Source organism: Lontra canadensis, unplaced genomic scaffold (genome assembly GCF_010015895.1).
Source record: "Lontra canadensis isolate GAN:19392208 unplaced genomic scaffold, GSC_riverotter_1.0 scaffold60, whole genome shotgun sequence".
Taxonomy (NCBI): domain Eukaryota; kingdom Metazoa; phylum Chordata; class Mammalia; order Carnivora; family Mustelidae; genus Lontra; species Lontra canadensis.
In genome coordinates, this window is record NW_022631054.1 from 12400516 (window position 1) to 12419085 (window position 18570).

Sequence of the window (18570 nt, forward strand, 5' to 3'; positions counted from 1 at the left end):
GAGAGGGAGAGTGCATGCCTGTGAGAGCTTGGGGAGGACAGAGGGAGAGAAGCATACTCTCTGCTGAGTATGGAGCCCAATACGGTGCTGGGGGCTTGACCCCAAGATCCTGAGATCACCACCTGAGCTGAAATCAGGAGTCATGTTCACCCAGCAGCCACCCACGCACCCCATCCTTTTCTTCTCTTGACTTAAGGATGGCTTTGTGTTAGCATTGTTCATATACAAGTTTTTCCTTATCATTGCTATTCATAATTATAATAATCATGGTAATTAAAAATAGTATAAGATTTTATTCAGCTGTAAAGAAATATGCAAATAAACAAAGAATTTGGGCCTTTCTCCAAATCCCCCCATCATGTGGTTTAGTGTGTTGAAGTTCAGTTCTCCACATTTTTTTTTCCTACCTTCCAGTGGATTGTCAAATATATTCATTATGTTTTTCCTATTTAAAGTACACTGAGTTTCTAGAAATTTATAATCTTTATAGAAATGGGTCAGAATAAAAGTTAAAATTTCAGGGCAAGACAGGTTTGCTTTTTTCCCCTCATAAACTGCCTTTTTGCTCGAGGGGAGTATTTTTTATTATTTCTTTTTCCACTAATGTATTCTCATTAAAACTACCTTTAGGGTTTCTGGCTTCAGCTCCTGTTTTGTTCACAGGCCATTGTAATTCCCCAGAGAGCTCAGGGATATATAGACCTGAAGACCAGGACTTTGTTGGGAGTGTTGGGAGTTGTCAGAGTTCGTCTTGGAGCTGGTACTGTGAACCCCCGATGGCTGCTCTTTTGGCCCAGCCCCATCCCCCAGTGCTGGTTCCAGGCTGAGGTGTTGGCACAGAGGCTTCCTGTAGGCTCTGAGGTGGAGGCACCAAGGCCACCCTTCTCTAGGAGCTATGTATGTTTGCTTCTTGTCACCCTTGTCCCACTTGTTTATTTTGGTGATTTGTTTGCCCGCTAATGTCCTCTTTCTCATGTTGTTCCCTCTCTCACGCCTTCTGATGTGAAGCTGCTAACTCTGGGCTAATCCATATGGCTATCGTCAAACAGATTGGATTAGGAGGCCGTACTGCCCACTGGTTACAAGTAGGGGTCTTGGAATGAGGGAAGTCCTGCACCTGTCATGATGGCCCTGTGACTTGGGAAAGTGACTTAACCACTCAGTCTCAATATGCCCATCTGGAAAATGGAGATACCAGGACCTCAGAGTGCTGGTGGTGAGGATTCAATGGCAGCCTGCGTGCAGGCATCTTGTGAGCGCTTAGCTCTGCATCTGGTATGCACTATTAGTCATCGTTCCTGTTGCCATTTTTATTGCTGTTAATATTATTTACTAATACTGTTACTATTAGTGCTACTACCACTACTTTTTGAAGGTCTGGTTAGTTCCCAAGGTGGCCGATGGGGAAATTAGATGTAGTAGGCAGCATTGATGTGACAGAAGCAATGTGAGGGAAGCAATGTTTGGGAAGATGTAGTCCTGTAGGTGAGTGGTTGAATCCAAATATTGGAGTTCTCTGTTAGTACTGGGTTTGGGTAAGTTTGTGATGCTTTCTTCTTAAGGTTCTGTACCATAGGGAATAGTTAATTGTCCTTGTTGGCGTGGCCTTTTGTGAAGGAATAGGTTTAAGCCTTGTGGCTGATGACTGAGGCTGGGCACTTGCTAATGGCACTCTGCTGTCTCTGAGTATTTGTAGAATCTTACGTAAAGCCTCAAAGGTGAAAGCTGTGGTATAAAACCTAATAACCTAATATGGAGCACCTCTCCTTATGTTCTAGATGCATCTGAGTAAGACGTAATCAAAATATAATGCTCTGAGTGTATTATCGTTAAATAGGCATGTTGTTATTTTAAATATTTTTTTAAAGGTTTATTTATTTTAGGGGTGCTGGGTGGCTCAGTTGTTAAGCATCTGCCTTCGGCTCAGGTCATGGTCCTGGGGTCCTAGGATTGAGCTCCACATGGGGCTCCCCGCTTGGGAATCCTGCTTCTCCCTCCCTCTCCCTGCTTGTGTTCCCTCTCTGGCTGTCTCTCTCTGTCAAATAAATAAATAAAATCTTGAAAAAAAAAGATTTATTTATTTTAGAAAGCGAGAAAGCGTGTGCGAGTGGTGGGGGGAGAGGGAGAGAATCTCGAGCAGATTCTCCACTGAACGTGGAACCCGATGTGGAACTCAAGACCTGACCGAAGCCAAGAGTCAGACGCTCAACCCACTAAGCCACCCAGGTGCCCCTAAATAGGCATTTTAGACTGCATTTGTAAAAAATATTATCCCATAACATCTTTAATCTGTCCTGAATCCCTGTTTCTTTTCTTTTTAGGAAGCCTTTATTCGAAGCATTTTGTCAAAGCCTTTTAAAATCCCCATTCCAAATTATCAAGGTAAAAATGGAGACTTTCCTATTTTTTTTTTTAATCAGTCATGTATGAATGTGTCTGAATAATTTAATACCTCTGCTTTTGTTAATACTTGCTTACCTTGGAATTGAAGATGCCAGGCTGGTGGTGGCGGTGGGTGGGGTGACACTATAGGGACCTGCATGAAGGCTGTGTTTGATAGCTTCAGCAAGGCCTGCCATGACTAATGGCCCCTCACCTTGTGGGAGATATGGCAGTGCTTGGGCAGCTCCTGGTGAACCCAGGTGGCTAATGGCCTCTGACAGTCAACCTTAGAAATGAGATGCTACCGAATTCACTCAGACTGCATGAAGCCTGGGCTCTGCGTAGGACATAACATTGTGCTTAAACTGGGGCCGGGGAGGGAGGAGACCAACTCTCAAGAGCTCTGTGTCTTGAAGGGCCCCTTTGGGTTCTAGACCTTTCTAGGATTGACTTGAGATGAACAAGACCTAGCCCTCCAGAAGTTTATAGTTAAATGGGAGAGGTAAAATGGGAAGAACCCTGATCTAAGGCAGACTGGGATAATGGTCAGATAGAAGTATGCAGCTGGGTTTGAAGAGGTTCTGGAAGAGAGAAGGTCATATGCAAGCTTGGGAAAGGTTATGTGAAGGATAGGCCTTTGAGCTGGGCCTGCTGATCTCTTTGATATAGATACTTAGATGACAGATTGTTGGTTTCTAGGTCCTCTGGGCTTTCGGGCATTGGGCGTCAAAAGGGCTGGGGTCCGCCGGGCCCTCCATGACCCCTTGGAAGAAGGTGCCTTGGTTTTGTACGAGCCTCCCCCACTGAGTGCCCATGACCAGCTGAAGCTTGACAAGTATGTACATTGATATTTCTTGAGTAGGTCTGTTAAGTGCACATACCTGGAAGGGCAGAGGGCATTTTGGTGTGATTTTTTTTCTTTGGAACTGGCATGTTTTCAGAGTGTGGGCATGACTGCTGCTCCACCATCCAGAGAGTGGGTAGGTAGAGAAGGAGAGGATATGGGGAAGAGCTTGTGGGCATGTCTAGTTGATGGAGGTTCCTCACCCTTCCTGCCAAGCTTGTTCAGGGGAGCAGAAGGAATTGATGACATAGGGAACCCTCTGCTCACTTTCTAACTCGTGGAGCAAAATGTGCTGTGGTTTGATTATCAGGCCACAAAGGCCCTCCTAGGCATCTGCCTCTGTGGCCTCTGGGTCAGCAGGACACAACTTCCTGGGGGCATACCCTTGCACTTGTCTGAGCTCCATGTTTTCTTTGCTGTGTTTCCTCAGGGAAAAACTCCCTGTCCATGTGGTTGTTGATCCTGTCCTCAGTAAGGTCTTGCGGCCTCATCAGAGAGAGGTAAAGGGAGCTGGGGGGCAAGACATATGGGCTTGGAGGCTGCCACCCTAGGGCAGCAGCAGTGTGAATGCCAAAGTGGTCTGAGTGCTGTTATTCCCCAGGGAGTGAAGTTCCTGTGGGAGTGTGTCACCAGTCGGCGCATCCCAGGCAGCCACGGATGCATCATGGCTGACGAGATGGGCCTGGGCAAGACGCTGCAGTGCATCACACTGATGTGGACGCTTTTGCGCCAGAGTCCAGAGTGCAAACCAGAAATCGACAAGGCAGTGGTGGTGTCACCCTCCAGCCTAGTGAAGAACTGGTACAATGAAGTTGGGAAATGGCTTGGAGGGAGGATCCAACCTCTGGCCATTGACGGAGGCTCTAAGGAAGAGATAGACCAAAAGCTGGGTATGGAGCCTTAACAGTTGGCCATGCTCTTCATACAACTCGCTCCTTTCTCGTGTGTGTGCGCCCTGATGGCCAGAAGGCTGAGGGTAATGAGGGGGTGGAAGAGATTTCCCATGCAAAATAGTGGAAGTAGTCCTTTCCAGGCTACATTAAAGAACTGTCAAACTTTTTTCTTAAAGATAGTCTAAGATTTTTTCCCTTGACATGTTTCCTGCTGTAGAAGTATTCATGAACCAGCGTGGAGCCCGAGTGCCTTCTCCCATTCTCATCATTTCCTACGAGACGTTCCGCCTTCATGTTGGAGTCCTCCAGAAAGGGAGTGTTGGACTGGTCATATGTGACGAGGTACTTAACTCTCAGCAGTCTGGGTGGTAGAAGAAAGTATTGAAATCTCCTCACTAAGAACTGCCATCCAAGGGCTGTGTCAGTCACTGGGGAATTTTTTTTTTTTTTTTTTTTTTTTTTTTTTTTTGAGATTTTATATATTCATCTAAGAGAGAAAGAGAGCATTAATGAGATGAGTCAGGGGGCGGGGAAGGGAAGACACCCAACTGACTGAGCCACCCAGGCGCCCCAGTCACTGGGGAATATTAAGGACAGAACTTGTTGCCTTAGAGGATGCAAGTGAGAGGGAGAGCCTTTGACACCAACCTGCCAATAGGGATTAAGCAGTGCTTAGACCTGCAAGGAGGGTGAGGTACTGTGGGCTGCTTGCCAGACAGTATTCTTAGACCAAGGAAAGACTTTGAAGGACGAGAGGGATTTGGATGGCTGGGGAGACACAGTACAGTGTTTAGCAGAATAGGTTCTGGAGTCAGAGACTTTTATTCAAATTCTGGCTCTTCTACTTACCAGTAAAATGATCTTGGACAAGTTGTTTAACCACCTGATCCTCTGTTTCTGAGTCCGTAAAGTGGGTTAATCATACTTGTTTCATGGGATTATTGTGAGGAGTAAATGAGGTGAAGAAAGCGCTAGTATGTCATTAGACTGGTAATTGTCATAAGACTTCTTTTGTTGTAGTGTGGGGGGATGCAAGTGAACAGAAACACAGAGGTAGGAAAGCCCAACTTGGACAGTCCATACACCTTAGAGTAGTCTCTGTTGACTCTCTGGGACAAAGGGAAATGGGGTAATGGTTACTGTTAGCCTTTTCCACCACTATGTGTGAGTGGTGGTAGAGATGCTACTATCTAGAAAGGAGTGAGGGTAGCTGGGAACTTCCCGGTATAAAGAATTTTCCGGGTTTTCAGGGTGCTTGGCTACCCTGAGGCTGCTACCATTGTTTGCACCTCTTGGGAAGAGTGAAGGCCATTTTGCACACCCCTGGGGCTTTAGTGCAGAGATGGGTGAAAGTCTTGGTCCCATTTGTCAACTGATTGGCAAGCTTGACTGTGCTATGGGAACTACAGATTAGCTCAGTATCTGAGGGACTTTTGGGAGGTTGCAGAGAAGAAAGGGTTACTTTTGGGATGCCATCCTTGCTAGTTATGATTTCTTTCCCAGTTGGGCTTTTGTCCTTAATGAAGAGTCCATCATTGTCAGGCATGGGTACCAACCTGTGACACTTTGATGGGCTGTTCCTTCTGGTAGGAGTAAAGGATTTAGCAGGTTGAGGTGGGTTATATGTGTGATAACCCAAAAAGCTCAGGGCCCTGGCCCATCTAGATTTTCTTCTGCTCTGTAGTGTTTCTTTCCTTTTTCATTCCGTCCTGTTTTCTGAGCTAACTCTGCAGGCAAGGGCAGGCTGCTTCTTGGGCCACACTGCAGCATCCTGGCCCTCCTTTTTACTCCTCTACCTTTTTTTTTTGTCAGCAATTTGTCAATTGTCAGAGACATGAGGAAGCCAGTCCTGAAAGATAGTTCAGTCTATTGTAGGAGGAGTTTGTCAGTCTGTCCTGTTCAGACCCTGGAAAGAGAAGATGCCGCCCCAGCCTTTCATGCTCCCAGCACCCACTGTGCTCCCTCCTAGCTGATGCTTCTTCTTCTTCTTCTTTTTTTTTTTTTTAAGATTTTATTTATTTGACAGACAGAGATCACAAGTGGGCAGAGAGGGAGGCAGAGAGAGAGGGGAAAGCAGGCTCCCTGCTGAGTAGAGACCCTGATGCGATGCGGGGCTCTATCCTAGGACCCTGGGATCATGACCTGAGCTAAAGGCAGAGGTTTAACCCACTGAGCCACCCAGGCGCCCCCTAGCTGATGCTTCTTGGTGGCACACAGAAGTGCTGCATAATAACTCTGTGTACAAAATCTTTGATTCTTACAGTAATGTGGGTTAGGGCAAAGTAGAAGACTTGGGGTCAGCCTTGGCTCTGCCACTTGTAAACATACTGTGCAGGTGAGACTGCTCAGAAACTCAGTTACTTCTGTAGTGAGTGGATGGCACAGGTCTACCTGAAAGGGACACGATCCAGATCAAGAGAGAAGATCTATGGAAGTATTTTGTAAAGCGTATGAATAGGCGAGGGATTGACATTATTGTCACCTGATCTCAGTTTTAGAGGTTAGGAGAAGTGTGATGACTTGCCCAGTTGCTCCCTGCCAGGACCTAGTGAGCTGGGACTTGAATCCAGGCCTGAGATTTTAAGACCTGGCTCTTATCCCTTATGGTCTTGGATATAACCCAAAACTTGGTGTAGGAAGCGTGGCTTAGGTATGGGAGGAGTGGCCCTGTGTGCCTTATCCAGACCCATATATGTTCCTTTATAAGATCTGGAACACACAGCAAGTCAGAAGAAACATGCTGGGAAGATGCATAAAAAACAAGAATGCTACTCAGGGCTCATGTTTCAGAGAGAAAAGTGGCTTTTAATTGTGGTATCATTTTTTGTTTTTAAAAAGGATAAGTGGATAACTCTGCCAGAACAGAAATTCAGCAGCAGTTTATTAATAAGAGCTCTGATAGCCTTTCATCTAGCCAAACATTTGATTTGCTGAATTGCCAGAGTTTGGCTGTTATTTTATTTATTTATTTATTTATTTATTTATTTATTTATTTATTGTTTTAAAGATTTTATTTATGTATTTGACAGAGAGAGATCACAAGTAGGCAGAGCAGCAGGCAGAGAGAGACAGGGAAGCAGGCTCCCTCTAAGCAGAGAGCCCAACTCGGGACTCGATCCCAGGACCCTGAGATCATGACCTGAGCCGAAGGCAGAGGCCTAACCCATTGAGCCACCCAGGTGCCCCTATTTTATTTTATTTTTAAAAAATATTTTATTTATTTATTTGATAGAGACACAGCGAGAGAGGTAATACAAGCAGGGGGGAGTGGGAGAGAGAGAAGCAGGCTTCCCGCTGAGCAAGGAGCCCGATGTGGGGCTCGATCCTAGGATCCTGGGATCATGACCTGAGTTGAAGGCAGACATGTAACAACTGAGCCACCCAGGCGCCGCTTATTTTTATTTTTTTAAAATATTTTATTTTGTGGGTGCCTGGGTGGCTCAGTCATTGGGCATCTGCCTTTGGCGCTGGTCATGATCCCGGGGACCTGGGATTGAGCCCTGCGTAGGGCTCCCTGATTTGCAGGGAGCTTGCTTCTCCTTTTCCTACTCCCCCTGATTGTATTTCCTCTCTCTCTCTCTGTTAAATAAGTAAAATCTTTAATTTAAAAAAAAGATTTTATTTTTGGGGCGCCTGGGTGGCTCAGTCGTTAAGCATATGCCTTTGGCTTAGGTAATGATCCCATATCTTGGGATCAAACTCCGTGTCGGGCTCCCTGCTTGGTGGGAAGCCTGCTTCTCCCTCACCCACTCCCCTTGCTTATGTTTCCTCTCTCTCTGTCTAATAAATAAATAAAATCTTTAAAAAAAAATTTTTTTTTAAAGATTTTATTTATTTGACAGATCACAAGTAGGCAGAGAGGCAGGCAAAGAGAGAGAGAGGAGGAAGCAGGCTCCCTGCTGAACAGAGAGCCTGATGCGGGGCTCGATCCCACGACCCTGGGATCATGACCCGAGCTGAAGGCAGAGGCTTTAACCCACTGAGCCACCCAGTCGCCCCTAAAAAAATTACAAAAAAAAAAAAGATTTTATTTTTAGGGCACCTGGGTGGCTCAGTCAGTTGAGTATCTGACTCTTGATCTCAGCTCAGGTCTTGATCTCAGGGTTATGAGTTTGGGCTCTGCACTGAGTACGGAGCCTACCTGAAAAAAAAGAAAGGTAATAGATTTTATTTTTAAACAATCTCTACACCCAGCTGGGGCTCAAACTCATGACCCTGAGATCAAGAGTAACATACTCTTCTGACTGAACCAGCCAGACACCCCAGAGAGTTTGGGTTTTAAGTCTCTGGATGATGGTGGGAGGAGGTGGGTCTGGAGACTGGGTATTCCTACAGGGAGCTGGGATTGACTTTCCCTTCCACAGAGACCCACAGGGATATTGTGTTAACTCAGCTCATTTATTAGATTATTTATTAAGTGCCTGTTATGTGTCAGGTCCTGGGGGTCCCATGATGCCTGTCCTCAGGGAGCTTCAGTTGAGAGGGACCCAATTGTTGACACCTATTTCTGCAGGGTCTTTTAGGTAATTTCCTCAAAAGTTTCATTTCCCTCGTGGGCTCTAGAGTCACAGGCTTCTCTGTTTCAGGGCTGGACCTTGGAGCCTCTAGTCATTTTTTTATCTCTTTATTTGTTTTGGATGTCTTAAAAATTATTATTATTATTATTATTTAAATATTTTATTTATTTATTTGACACAGAGAGAGAGAGAGATCACAAGTAGGCAGAGCAGCAGGCAGAGAGAGAGGGGGAAGCAGGCTCCCTGCGGAGCAGAGAGCCCGATGCAGGGCTCGATCCCAGGACCCCGAGACCATGACCTGAGCTGAAGGCAGCGGCTTAACCCACTGAGCCACCCAGGCGCCCCTTAAAAATTATTTTTAAATTAAGATGTAATTGACGTATAACATGGTATTAGTTTTAGGTATACAACATCCAGGCATTTTTAAAGTTGAAAATTCTAGGTCTAATTCTTTAATAGCAATGGTGGTTATTCGTTCATTTCATTCAACCAACATTTACTGAGCAGTTCTTTGTGTGGGGCTCTGTCCTCTGCACCAAGTTCTATAAAGGCAAGTCTGACATGGTCTCTGCCTTAAGAAGTTCCTGTCTAGCTGAGGAGATTAAGTATAGTAGAGTGTGATTAGTATTCTAGTATATATAGCGGTACATGAACTGCAGGGTAGTACAGTGCCCAGACTTTGGAAGCACATAGACCTGAGTTCAAATCCTAGTTCTGGGGGCGCCTGGGTGGCTCAGTCAGGCGTCTGCCTTCAGCTCGGGTCATGATCTCAGGGTCCTGGGATGGAGTCCTACATCAGGCTCCCTGCTTAGTGGAGAGCCTGCTTCTCCCTCTCCCTCTGCCTGCCGCTCTGCCTACTTGTGCTCTCTCTCTCTCTTTCTATCTGTCAAATAGAAAAATAAAATCTTAAAAAAAAAAATTCTAGTTCTGCTACTTTCTACTAATGTGATTTAGGATAACTGTTCACCTCTCCGAACTTCATTTTCTCTAAAATTCCCACTTAGTTGATTGCTCTGTGGATTACAGAAGAGACTATAGGGAAGTGCTTCTTATTAGTACAGTGCCTGGCACTTTGAAAAGATTCAGTAAACAGCTATTATGTTACAGGGTGCCACAGGAGTGTGGAAGTGGGAGAGACTGACAGCCTGTGGTCATTGAGGAAGGCTTTGCATAGGAGGTGACATCTGAGGAATTTGCCTGTGGGAGAGAATTATGGGCAGAGGAATGACATGGGCAGAGAGGCCTAAGGAAATCCAGCATTAGGAGTGGGAAGGAGTTATAACTTCTTGGACTAAGACAAGCTGTGGAGACTTGTCAGAGAAGTTACCTGGGGCCTTATTGAGAAGTGCTAAACTAATGAGCTTGGATTGTTTCTGGAGGCAGGAGGGTCAGTGGAGGTTCTGTGTCTGATTGCATAGCACAGCACAAGGCTGACCAGAGGGGGACCATGCTGACTTGTTTGTTCATTCTTTCACGGGTGTTTGCATTTTGAATGCCTTGCCCAGTATGGACCAAAATGGGGACTTCAGGTAGAAGAGGCACAGGCCTGATCTTGCCCGTGTGGTTCTTGGGGAAAGCGGGAGGACCATAGGGTCCTTTACAACTTTCTCAAAAAAGCCTTAAAAAAATGGTGTGTATGGAGTGGTGAGTGACAGGGAGAATAGGGATTGGGGAACAGATGCAAAAGGAAGCAAAGAGAGCCTCTTCAGGTGTATGAGCTGTGGATTCTGCAGGGTGAGGGAAGGATGAGGCTGGGCTAAGTCCCTTTAGCTCTGACAGCCTAGACATGGCCTCTACACCAATCCAGAAGGCATCTGGCTCAGTAGGTTCTGGGCTGGTTGGGCTGATGGGGAGGGAGGATTCCCTGAAAACATGGGTCTAGAGCAAGGTTGAATGTCTCTGAAGAGGGTAAGCAGACTGCTAAGGCTCTGAAGGTTGGGGCAGGGAAAAGGAGGGGAGGTAACGGAATCCAGGGAATCCTTGCTTTATGAATGTAGCACTGATGGTCTGGAAACTGAAGATCTGACTGTTTTCCCTAACAAGCAAGTCAATTCTCCCTCTTGCTGTGCCCTGCTTGGTTCCCAAGGCCCCAGGACCTGTAATGTTTATGATTCCTCTTTTCCTGTCTACACAAAACTTTGCTATCATTAGGGATGCCACATCATGCCCAGGCCTAAGTGAGAATTAATTTCCTTGCAGGGACACAGACTTAAGAACTCTGAGAATCAGACATACCAGGCATTGGACAGCTTGAACACCAGCCGGCGGGTGCTTATCTCCGGGACTCCCATCCAGAATGATCTCCTTGAGTATTTCAGCTTGGTACATTTTGTTAATTCAGGCATTCTGGGTAAGAAACCAGCCTTTTCTGCTACATTGGAGAGGAGCCTTGCTTTGGCCTTGGGAGTGTAACGCTAGCTGAAGAGAGAAAGGGGAGAATGCTACTTATATGTAGGTCACTAGGCACTCTTGGAGGAAGACTCCTTTTGTCCGGGAGTAGCTTAGCCATTGGAGACCTTGTTTCTACTGAACAACTCAGCAGGGCCCACACCCGCCAGTTTTCCTACCACAGAGGTGGTAGGGCTATGCGTGATGTGTCACTATGAGCTGGGCATGGAAATACTACCTCTAGGCATTTTGCTCATCACATCCTAGCTGCCTCGCAAGAGCTTTGGCCTCAGAGCAGACTGTCGTGGGCAGTTTTTGTTCCTAAACTACTTGTTAATGTGCAATTCAGTGTCATTAAATGTGCTTACATTGTTGTGCAACCATCACCACTGTCCATCTCCAGAACTTTTTTATCTTGCAGATCTGAACCTCTGCCCACTAAACAATAACTCTCCCTGTCCCATTCCCCTCAGCCTCTGGCAGCCACAGGTGGGTAGTTCTAGCACATAAGTATCTGTGGGAGGGTTTGCTAGTGCCACCCCAACTTGTCAGTGCTCAGGAAGATAACTTTAGTCAAGAACCAGCTAAGCAGCAAGATTTTCATAAAGCGAACACATTTGTGTAACCACTATCAGATCAATTACTGCCACCATCTCTGTGGCACCCCTTCTTTTTTTTGTTTTGTTTTGTTTTGTTTTTAATTTTATTAGAGAGCACACAGGTGGGGAGGGGCAGAGGGAGAGGGAGAGGGAAGCAGATGAGCGCAAGCCCAGTGTGGAGCTTGATCCTACAACCCTGATATTGTGACCCAAGCCAAAATCAGGAGTCAGATGCTCAACAAACTGAGCCACCCAAGCGCCCCTAGCAGCATGCGCGCTTTTTAAAGATTTTATTTATTTATTTGACAGAGACACAGTGAGAGAGGGAACACAAGCAGGGGGAGTGGGAGAGGGAGAGGCAGGCTTCCTGCTGAGCAGGGAGCCTGATTCAGGACTTGATCTCAGGACCCTGGGATCATGACCTGAACCAAAGGCAGGTGCTTAAGGACTGAGGCACCCAGGCACCCTGCAGCACCCCTTCTCATCACTGTTCTCTCCTTTTCCCCCAAAAGTAAACACTCTTCTGAAACTCGAGATTGTTTTGTTGTTGTTGTTTTTAAGATTTTTTATTTATTTATTTGACAGAGATCACAAGTAGGCAGAGAGACAGGCGGTGGGGGGGGGGGGAAGCAGGCTTCCGGCTGAGCAGAGAGCCCGATGTGGGGCTCGATCCCAGGACTCTGGGATCATGACCTGAGCTGAAAGCAGAGGCTTTAACCCACTGAGCCACTCAGGCGCCCCTCGAGAGTGGTTTTTGCCTATTTTTTACTATATAGTAATATATTCCTAATACAATATTCCTAATACAGTATATATTCCTTGACATCTGGTTTCTTTCTTTTTTTTTTTTTTTCGACATTATGTTTATGAGATTCATCCATGTGGTTGCTCATGGCAGTAGTGTGTTTTCTTCTTTGTATACTATTCCTTTTTTTTTTCTTCTTAAGAGAGGTAAAGAAAGAGGGAAGCATAAGGGCAGAGGGAGATGGGGAGAGAAAATCTTAGGTTCTACGCCCAGCATGGACCCAATGCTGGGCTCCATCCCACAACCCTGAGATCACCACCCGAGCTGCAATCAAGAGTTGGATGCTTAACCCAGCTGAGCCACCCATGTGCCCCAGTGCTATTCCATGTTCATGAATATACCAGAATTTATTTATCTGTTCTGTTAATGGACAGTTGAGTTTCCAGTTTTTATTCTTTTGAGCAATGATGCTGTGAACATTCTTGTATGTCTTTACTAGAGCATGGTGTGCATTTCTCTTGTGTAAATACGCATTCTCTGTCCTACAGGTGGAATTGCTGGGTGATATGTTATGCATGTGTTCAGCTCTAGTAGATAACGATTGTGCTAGTAATTCCAGTGTTGGTCCATCAGAGGTCAGCACATTTTTTCTTAAGGGACTAGATAGTATTTTAGACTTTCAGGCCACACTGTCTCTGTTATAAGTACTCAGCTATGCTACTGTAGCATGAAAGCAGCCATTGAATGTAAATGAGTGGGCATGGTTGTGTTTTAATAAAACTTTATTTATAGAAACAGGTGCCTGGCCCATGCTGTAATTTGCTGACCTCTGCTTTGTATCATCACCGATATTTATCTTAAGAGAAATCTTTAATTTTAGTCACTTTTAAAAAAAAGATTTTATTTATTTATTTGTGAGAGAGCTCGAGTGGGGAGGAGAGGATGAAGCAGGCTCCCGCTGAGCAAGAAGCCCGATATGGGGTTTGATCCTAGGACCCTGGGATCATGACCTGGGCTGAAGGCAGCAGCTTAACTGACTGAGCCGCCCAGGCTCCCCTAAAATTTTACTCATTTTGGTGGCATTTGCCTAATGTTGAATAAAGCTGAACACCTTTTAATATGTTTATTGGCCATTTGAGATCCTCGTTTGTGAGATGTCGGACTTTTTTTTATTCCTGGCCAAAAGAAAACCCTATACCCATTAGGCAGTCACTCCCTATTTCTCCTTACCTTCAAACTCTGATAACCACCAGTCTGTGTTCTCTCTCTATGGACTTGCCTATTCTGGACATTTCATATAAATGGAATCATACAATATGTGACCTTTTGTGTTTGCCTTTTTTACTAAGTACAGTGTTTTGTCCGCCCTGTGGCAGGTGTCTGTACTTCATTATGCTGAGACATGCTGCTTCATCTCCTAGAAGCAGCATGTAGATGGGCCTTAAAAAAAAATCCAGTCTGACAATTGTATTGTCTTTTTAATTGGATTACTTGGTCCACTTATATTTGATGTAATTAGTTATATATTTGAGTTTTAATCTATGTGACCTTTCAAGTCCCCACTTGCTTTGGTAGCTTTCTGATCCATTCAAACAGAGATTGCCTATAATTTGTCTAGCTTTGTTCTTGACAGGAAGGTGATCTGAAACAAAATAGTCTGCCTTTATTGGCAGTGGGCTAATCATTCCTTTTTTACATTCTTTTTTTTTTTCTTAAGATTTTATTTATTTATTTGACAGAGATCACAAGTAGGCAGAGAGGCAGGTGGAGAGAGAGGAGGGAGCAGGCTCCCTGCTGAACAGAGAGCCCAATGCAGGGCTCTATCCCAGGACCCTGGGATCATGACCTGAGCCGAAGGCAGAGGCTTTAACCCACTGAGCCACCCCGGTGCCCCTCTTTTTTTTTTTTTTTTTTAAATTAAAAAATTTTTAATACAGTTCAAATCAGTGTGCCAGGTTCATTTCAGCTCCTTCACTGCCAAACCTGGGAGCTGGGATTGCTTTAGTTTCTCTGCCTTCTCTTTGTGATGACCAAGGTTAAAAGTATCTGCTGGGTCAAACTCTAAACTTCACGTTATCCCTACGTTTCTTGATCTTGACAGATTTAGCATCCTTTTGCCAGGCTGTAAGCAGCAAGTCCTTCATTTCTTCAGTTTTTTGCAGCATGGCTATCAGGGGACCCCGGGGGAGCATGTGGCTGGCACAGCAAGTGACTAGAAGCAAGGACAGTAAAGAGTGAGACTCCCCCCACCCCCCGCCCTTTTTTTTTTTTTTTTTACATTCTTTAGTGCTTTAATTTTCCCTTCTGTCTTGTCTTAGGAACTGCCCATGAGTTCAAGAAGCATTTTGAGTTGCCAATTTTGAAGGGTCGAGATGCAGCTGCCAGTGAGGCGGACAGACGGCTAGGAGAAGAGCGGCTGCGGGAGCTCACCAGCATTGTGAATAGGTAGTGGTAGGGCCGGGGGCTGGGCTGGGCAGCAGCACCTTTCTTCAGGATTTTCTCCCAAGTTAGACCATCAGAATTGCCTCCTAAACCATCCTTTGGGGCCTAATGTCTAATCTAATCCTTTGGCGGCATGGCCTATAAAGGCTAGGATTCTAGGGAGTGGGACCTGTGCCCTCTCCAGAGCCACTGAATAAATGGAAGTGTCTTGCAGGTCAGGTCCCTGCTTTCTTCCTGGTCAGGGCCCTGTAGTCTGTTTTTGGGCTGCTTTGCACCCTATTGAGGAAGCTCTTTTCTGATGTTGCCAGACTCCCTGAGCAAAATATGCCTTGGAGCATTGTTAGTACATTAGACGCTTTCTGTCAGTTAATCTCAGAGCTAAAGCACCAGGCTTCCTGTCTCAGGCCCCATAGCCTACTCTGACAGGTAGAAATAGATCTGAAAGATAGGTGTGGCTCCTAGACTAAGAGGGCTTTTCCATAGGGCCCGCATAGGGGACAAGTACATTTGGGACTGCTCTGTTGTAGATAATACACTTGATGATTTATATCCTGGAGTCCTGCCCCCTCCTCTTCCCAATTTTTTTTAGATGGTAGGAAGGAGAGTACTGTGTTTTAGGTACTACTCCTAGTTCTCAGGAGCTACTCCCTAGGTGCCTGATCCCTGTCCATCCTGGTCTGCCAGGAGGTGTGAGCTTAATTTCACTGAATCTTGGACCATGTGGTATTTGCACAAGTATAAGCAGAAACTCCCCTAAGGACTTAGTGGTTTGCAGCTTGCTTTCCCTGTCTGAACACCAGGCTCAATGCGGAAGTCTTGACCTTCTCTTGAGGACCAGCTAAACTTTTGAAGAGGAAGACAAAGCATTGTCAAAAGCTAGATTGTTTGAAAGGGTCTTTGTTCCATGACTGAGACCCTCATAAAGATATATTTGCCATAGGGCTGATGGGTCTCTGACATTTGATACTACAGAAGAGAGATAATCTTTTGGATTGTTTGGGTGGTGGCTTTTATTCCAGTAGCTAGCACAGCATTTTTCCCAGCCTCTTGCCTTTTTACCTGTCTCCCCAGGTGTCTGATACGGAGGACATCTGATATCCTGTCTAAATACCTGCCTGTGAAGATGGAGCAGGTGGTTTGTTGTAGGTACGGAGCTCAACTGAGGGGTGTAGAGTGAGTGTGGTAAGAAAGAAAAAAAAAGCTCAGCCTGTGAGGCATGGCTGGGCTCTCACAGAGTCTTCAGGGCAGAAGTATGGTGCACAGCCTTTCCCACTGACCCAGCTGCCTTTTTTTCAGGCTGACACCCCTTCAGACTGAATTGTACAAGAGGTTTTTGAGACAAGCCAAGCCAGCCGAAGAGTTGCGTGAGGGCAAGATGACTGTGTCTTCCCTTTCTTCCATCACCTTACTAAAGAAGCTTTGTAATCGTGAGTTGGGTCCATGTCCTGGGGTCCTCTGAGAGAGTGAGCAAGGCAAGGGTAGGTTCCGGTATGGTTCAGACACCTTCCAGACTTGTCTAGAGTCCTCATAAAGGCCACATGTGATTCTAGCCCTCCCTGAGGTATGAACCCTACATTGTGTACTCTGTAAACCAGACCCTTTGTTTTGAAAAGTTTGGCTTATTCCCTGCGCAGCCCATACTCAATGCTTGGGGTATATGGGACTCTGGGTGAGTATGCGCACACACATATGTGCAAATAAAATGTTGGACAGGAGGAAAAATAATAAACCTTGCCCTCTCTGGTATAGTTCCCTTATTGTTGGGAGAGCACACTAGTGAGCAATATGGTCCCAGATGGAACTGACTAAGATACTGGGATTTGGGGCCAACCAAGTCTGGTGCTGAGGAAGGTCTTGCTGGGTAGGCTTCTAGAGGGGGTTCCAATGAGCACTGAAGTGGAAACTTCCGAAAGCACTATAGCTGGCATTTTGCATTTTGCTTGTGGGTTGTCCTCCCGCCCCCAGATCCAGCTCTAATCTATGACAAGTGTGTGGAAGAGGAGGATGGCTTTGAAGGTGCTTTGGAAATATTTCCCGCTGGTTATAGCTCCAAGGCTCTAGAGCCCCAGCTGTCAGGTAAGCTAGTCTTTGCGTTCCTCTGAGAGGAGGAGTGGGAGATTGTCTCTGTGCTATATGTATCCTTGTCTCAAGGTATGGTATCAGGAGTAAGACTCCTGGGGCATAGGGATGGCCTGCTGGGGGCTAATAGTTGCTGATTTCTCCAGGTAAGATGCTGGTCCTTGATTACATTCTGGCAGTGACCCGAAGCCGCAGCAGTGACAAAGTAGTGTTGGTGTCCAATTACACTCAGACACTGGATCTCTTCGAGAAGCTCTGCCGGGCCCGAAGGTAGGGAAGGGCCTCATCAGTTTGCCAAAGCAGTGTCTCTCCAACCGTCCTGCTATGCAGAGTAGGTGTTCTGACTGGTGCATATGGGCCAAGACGCGGGTATGGTAGGGGCTTCCCAGAAAATATCTGTTCTCTTATTGTTGTGATGGTCCCAGCTCCATCTCTAAGCAGAATAGCCTCTGGTCCTGCCCCAGGTACTTCCAGAGGACAGAGTTCTGGCCTCTAGCTCCCTGCCCATTCCTTTGTGAATTTAGGGCCTCAGGCTGTAGATGAGTAGCCTCAAGCATGGTTCAGTTCCTTTGGTAGCAGGGCTCTGCTTCCTTTTTGGGTTTTGATCTTTGGATTCCCCTTCAGGTACTTATATGTCCGCTTGGATGGCACAATGTCCATTAAGAAGCGAGCCAAGGTCGTGGAGCGCTTTAACAATCCGTCGGTAAATACACAGCCCCTGTTCCTACACTACCAATGCAGTAACACCAGAATCAAGGGGTGGTAGAGAAACTATAAGGGTGCTCTTTTTTAGGGTCTTTTTTTTCTCCCCCTTTTCGGGTTTGTGTGGTGGGGTTCGGCAAGTTAATGATGGCTGGGCTGGGAAATTGGCAAGCAGACAAATTGGTGGTCCTTAACAGCATGAGAGTACAGATGTGTGAGAGAGAACAGTCTGCTGGACTGAATAGGATCCCAGTTCAGGCTGTAAGAGGTTCTCTTTCTCCTGCTTCCTCTCTTTCCAGAGCCCTGACTTTGTCTTCATGCTAAGCAGCAAAGCTGGTGGCTGTGGCCTCAATCTCATCGGGGCTAACCGACTGGTCATGTTTGATCCTGACTGGAACCCGGCCAATGATGAACAAGCCATGGCCCGGGTCTGGCGTGACGGTCAAAAGAAGACATGCTATATCTATCGCCTGCTGTCTGTAAGGATGGTGACAGTGGTCATAGTAGGGGTGGGTCATGGAAGAAGACCTATAGGACCATCTTGGGTTGTCAGTACCTCCCGTTGGCCCCTCTGCCTCTCACAGTGGCCAGGCTATGCAGCTTAGCCAGAGCCCTTTATTCTTCTGTTCTTTCTTCCTCTCTCCACCCCATTCCTTCAAAACCTTTACTATGCCATCTGGATACCTGTTCAATGGTTAACAAACTCTCCTGTGATCACCTTCCTTTCCCAGGACACCTGCTTTGCCTCATGCCTGATTTCTGCCATGCCACTTGCCTTGTAATCTTCTCACATTCCATGTGTCCCATGGGGCTAAGAGGTATTGGCATTCTCCAAGTTCTCAGTCATCATTCAGACCATCCACACTATAGTTCTCTTTTAAAGCTCATGTTATCTCACTTGACTACTTTTTTTCCTTGTTACACTCCTCTATTCTATGCCATTTTCCTAATTCATTGATGGCTTTGGATACCAGTGCAG

The 18570-nt window shown here is 46.0% G+C and overlaps 1 protein-coding gene across 3 annotated transcripts in view; it reads left to right on the forward strand.

Moving 5' to 3' along the window:
• RAD54L (RAD54 like) overlaps positions 1-18570 on the forward strand; it is a 28606-nt gene that overhangs the window by 7244 nt on the left and 2792 nt on the right. For 2 of the 3 annotated variants that reach the window (XR_004385013.1, XM_032877671.1), the window contains exons 4-16: positions 2322-2382; positions 3082-3217; positions 3657-3726; positions 3828-4116; positions 4337-4461; positions 10836-10986; positions 14687-14813; positions 15882-15956; positions 16107-16237; positions 16776-16886; positions 17036-17159; positions 17514-17592; positions 17891-18070. Coding sequence is in view for 2 of the 3 variants with exons in the window: in XM_032877671.1 (XP_032733562.1) it covers positions 2322-2382; positions 3082-3217; positions 3657-3726; positions 3828-4116; positions 4337-4461; positions 10836-10986; positions 14687-14813; positions 15882-15956; positions 16107-16237; positions 16776-16886; positions 17036-17159; positions 17514-17592; positions 17891-18070 (1659 nt within the window). In the remaining variant the exon portion in view is untranslated. Of the gene's footprint in view, positions 1-2321; positions 2383-3081; positions 3218-3656; positions 3727-3827; positions 4117-4336; positions 4462-10835; positions 10987-14686; positions 14814-15881; positions 15957-16106; positions 16238-16775; positions 16887-17035; positions 17160-17513; positions 17593-17890; positions 18071-18570 lie in introns of those variants that run through there. The other variant, XM_032877672.1, reaches the window with a different exon arrangement.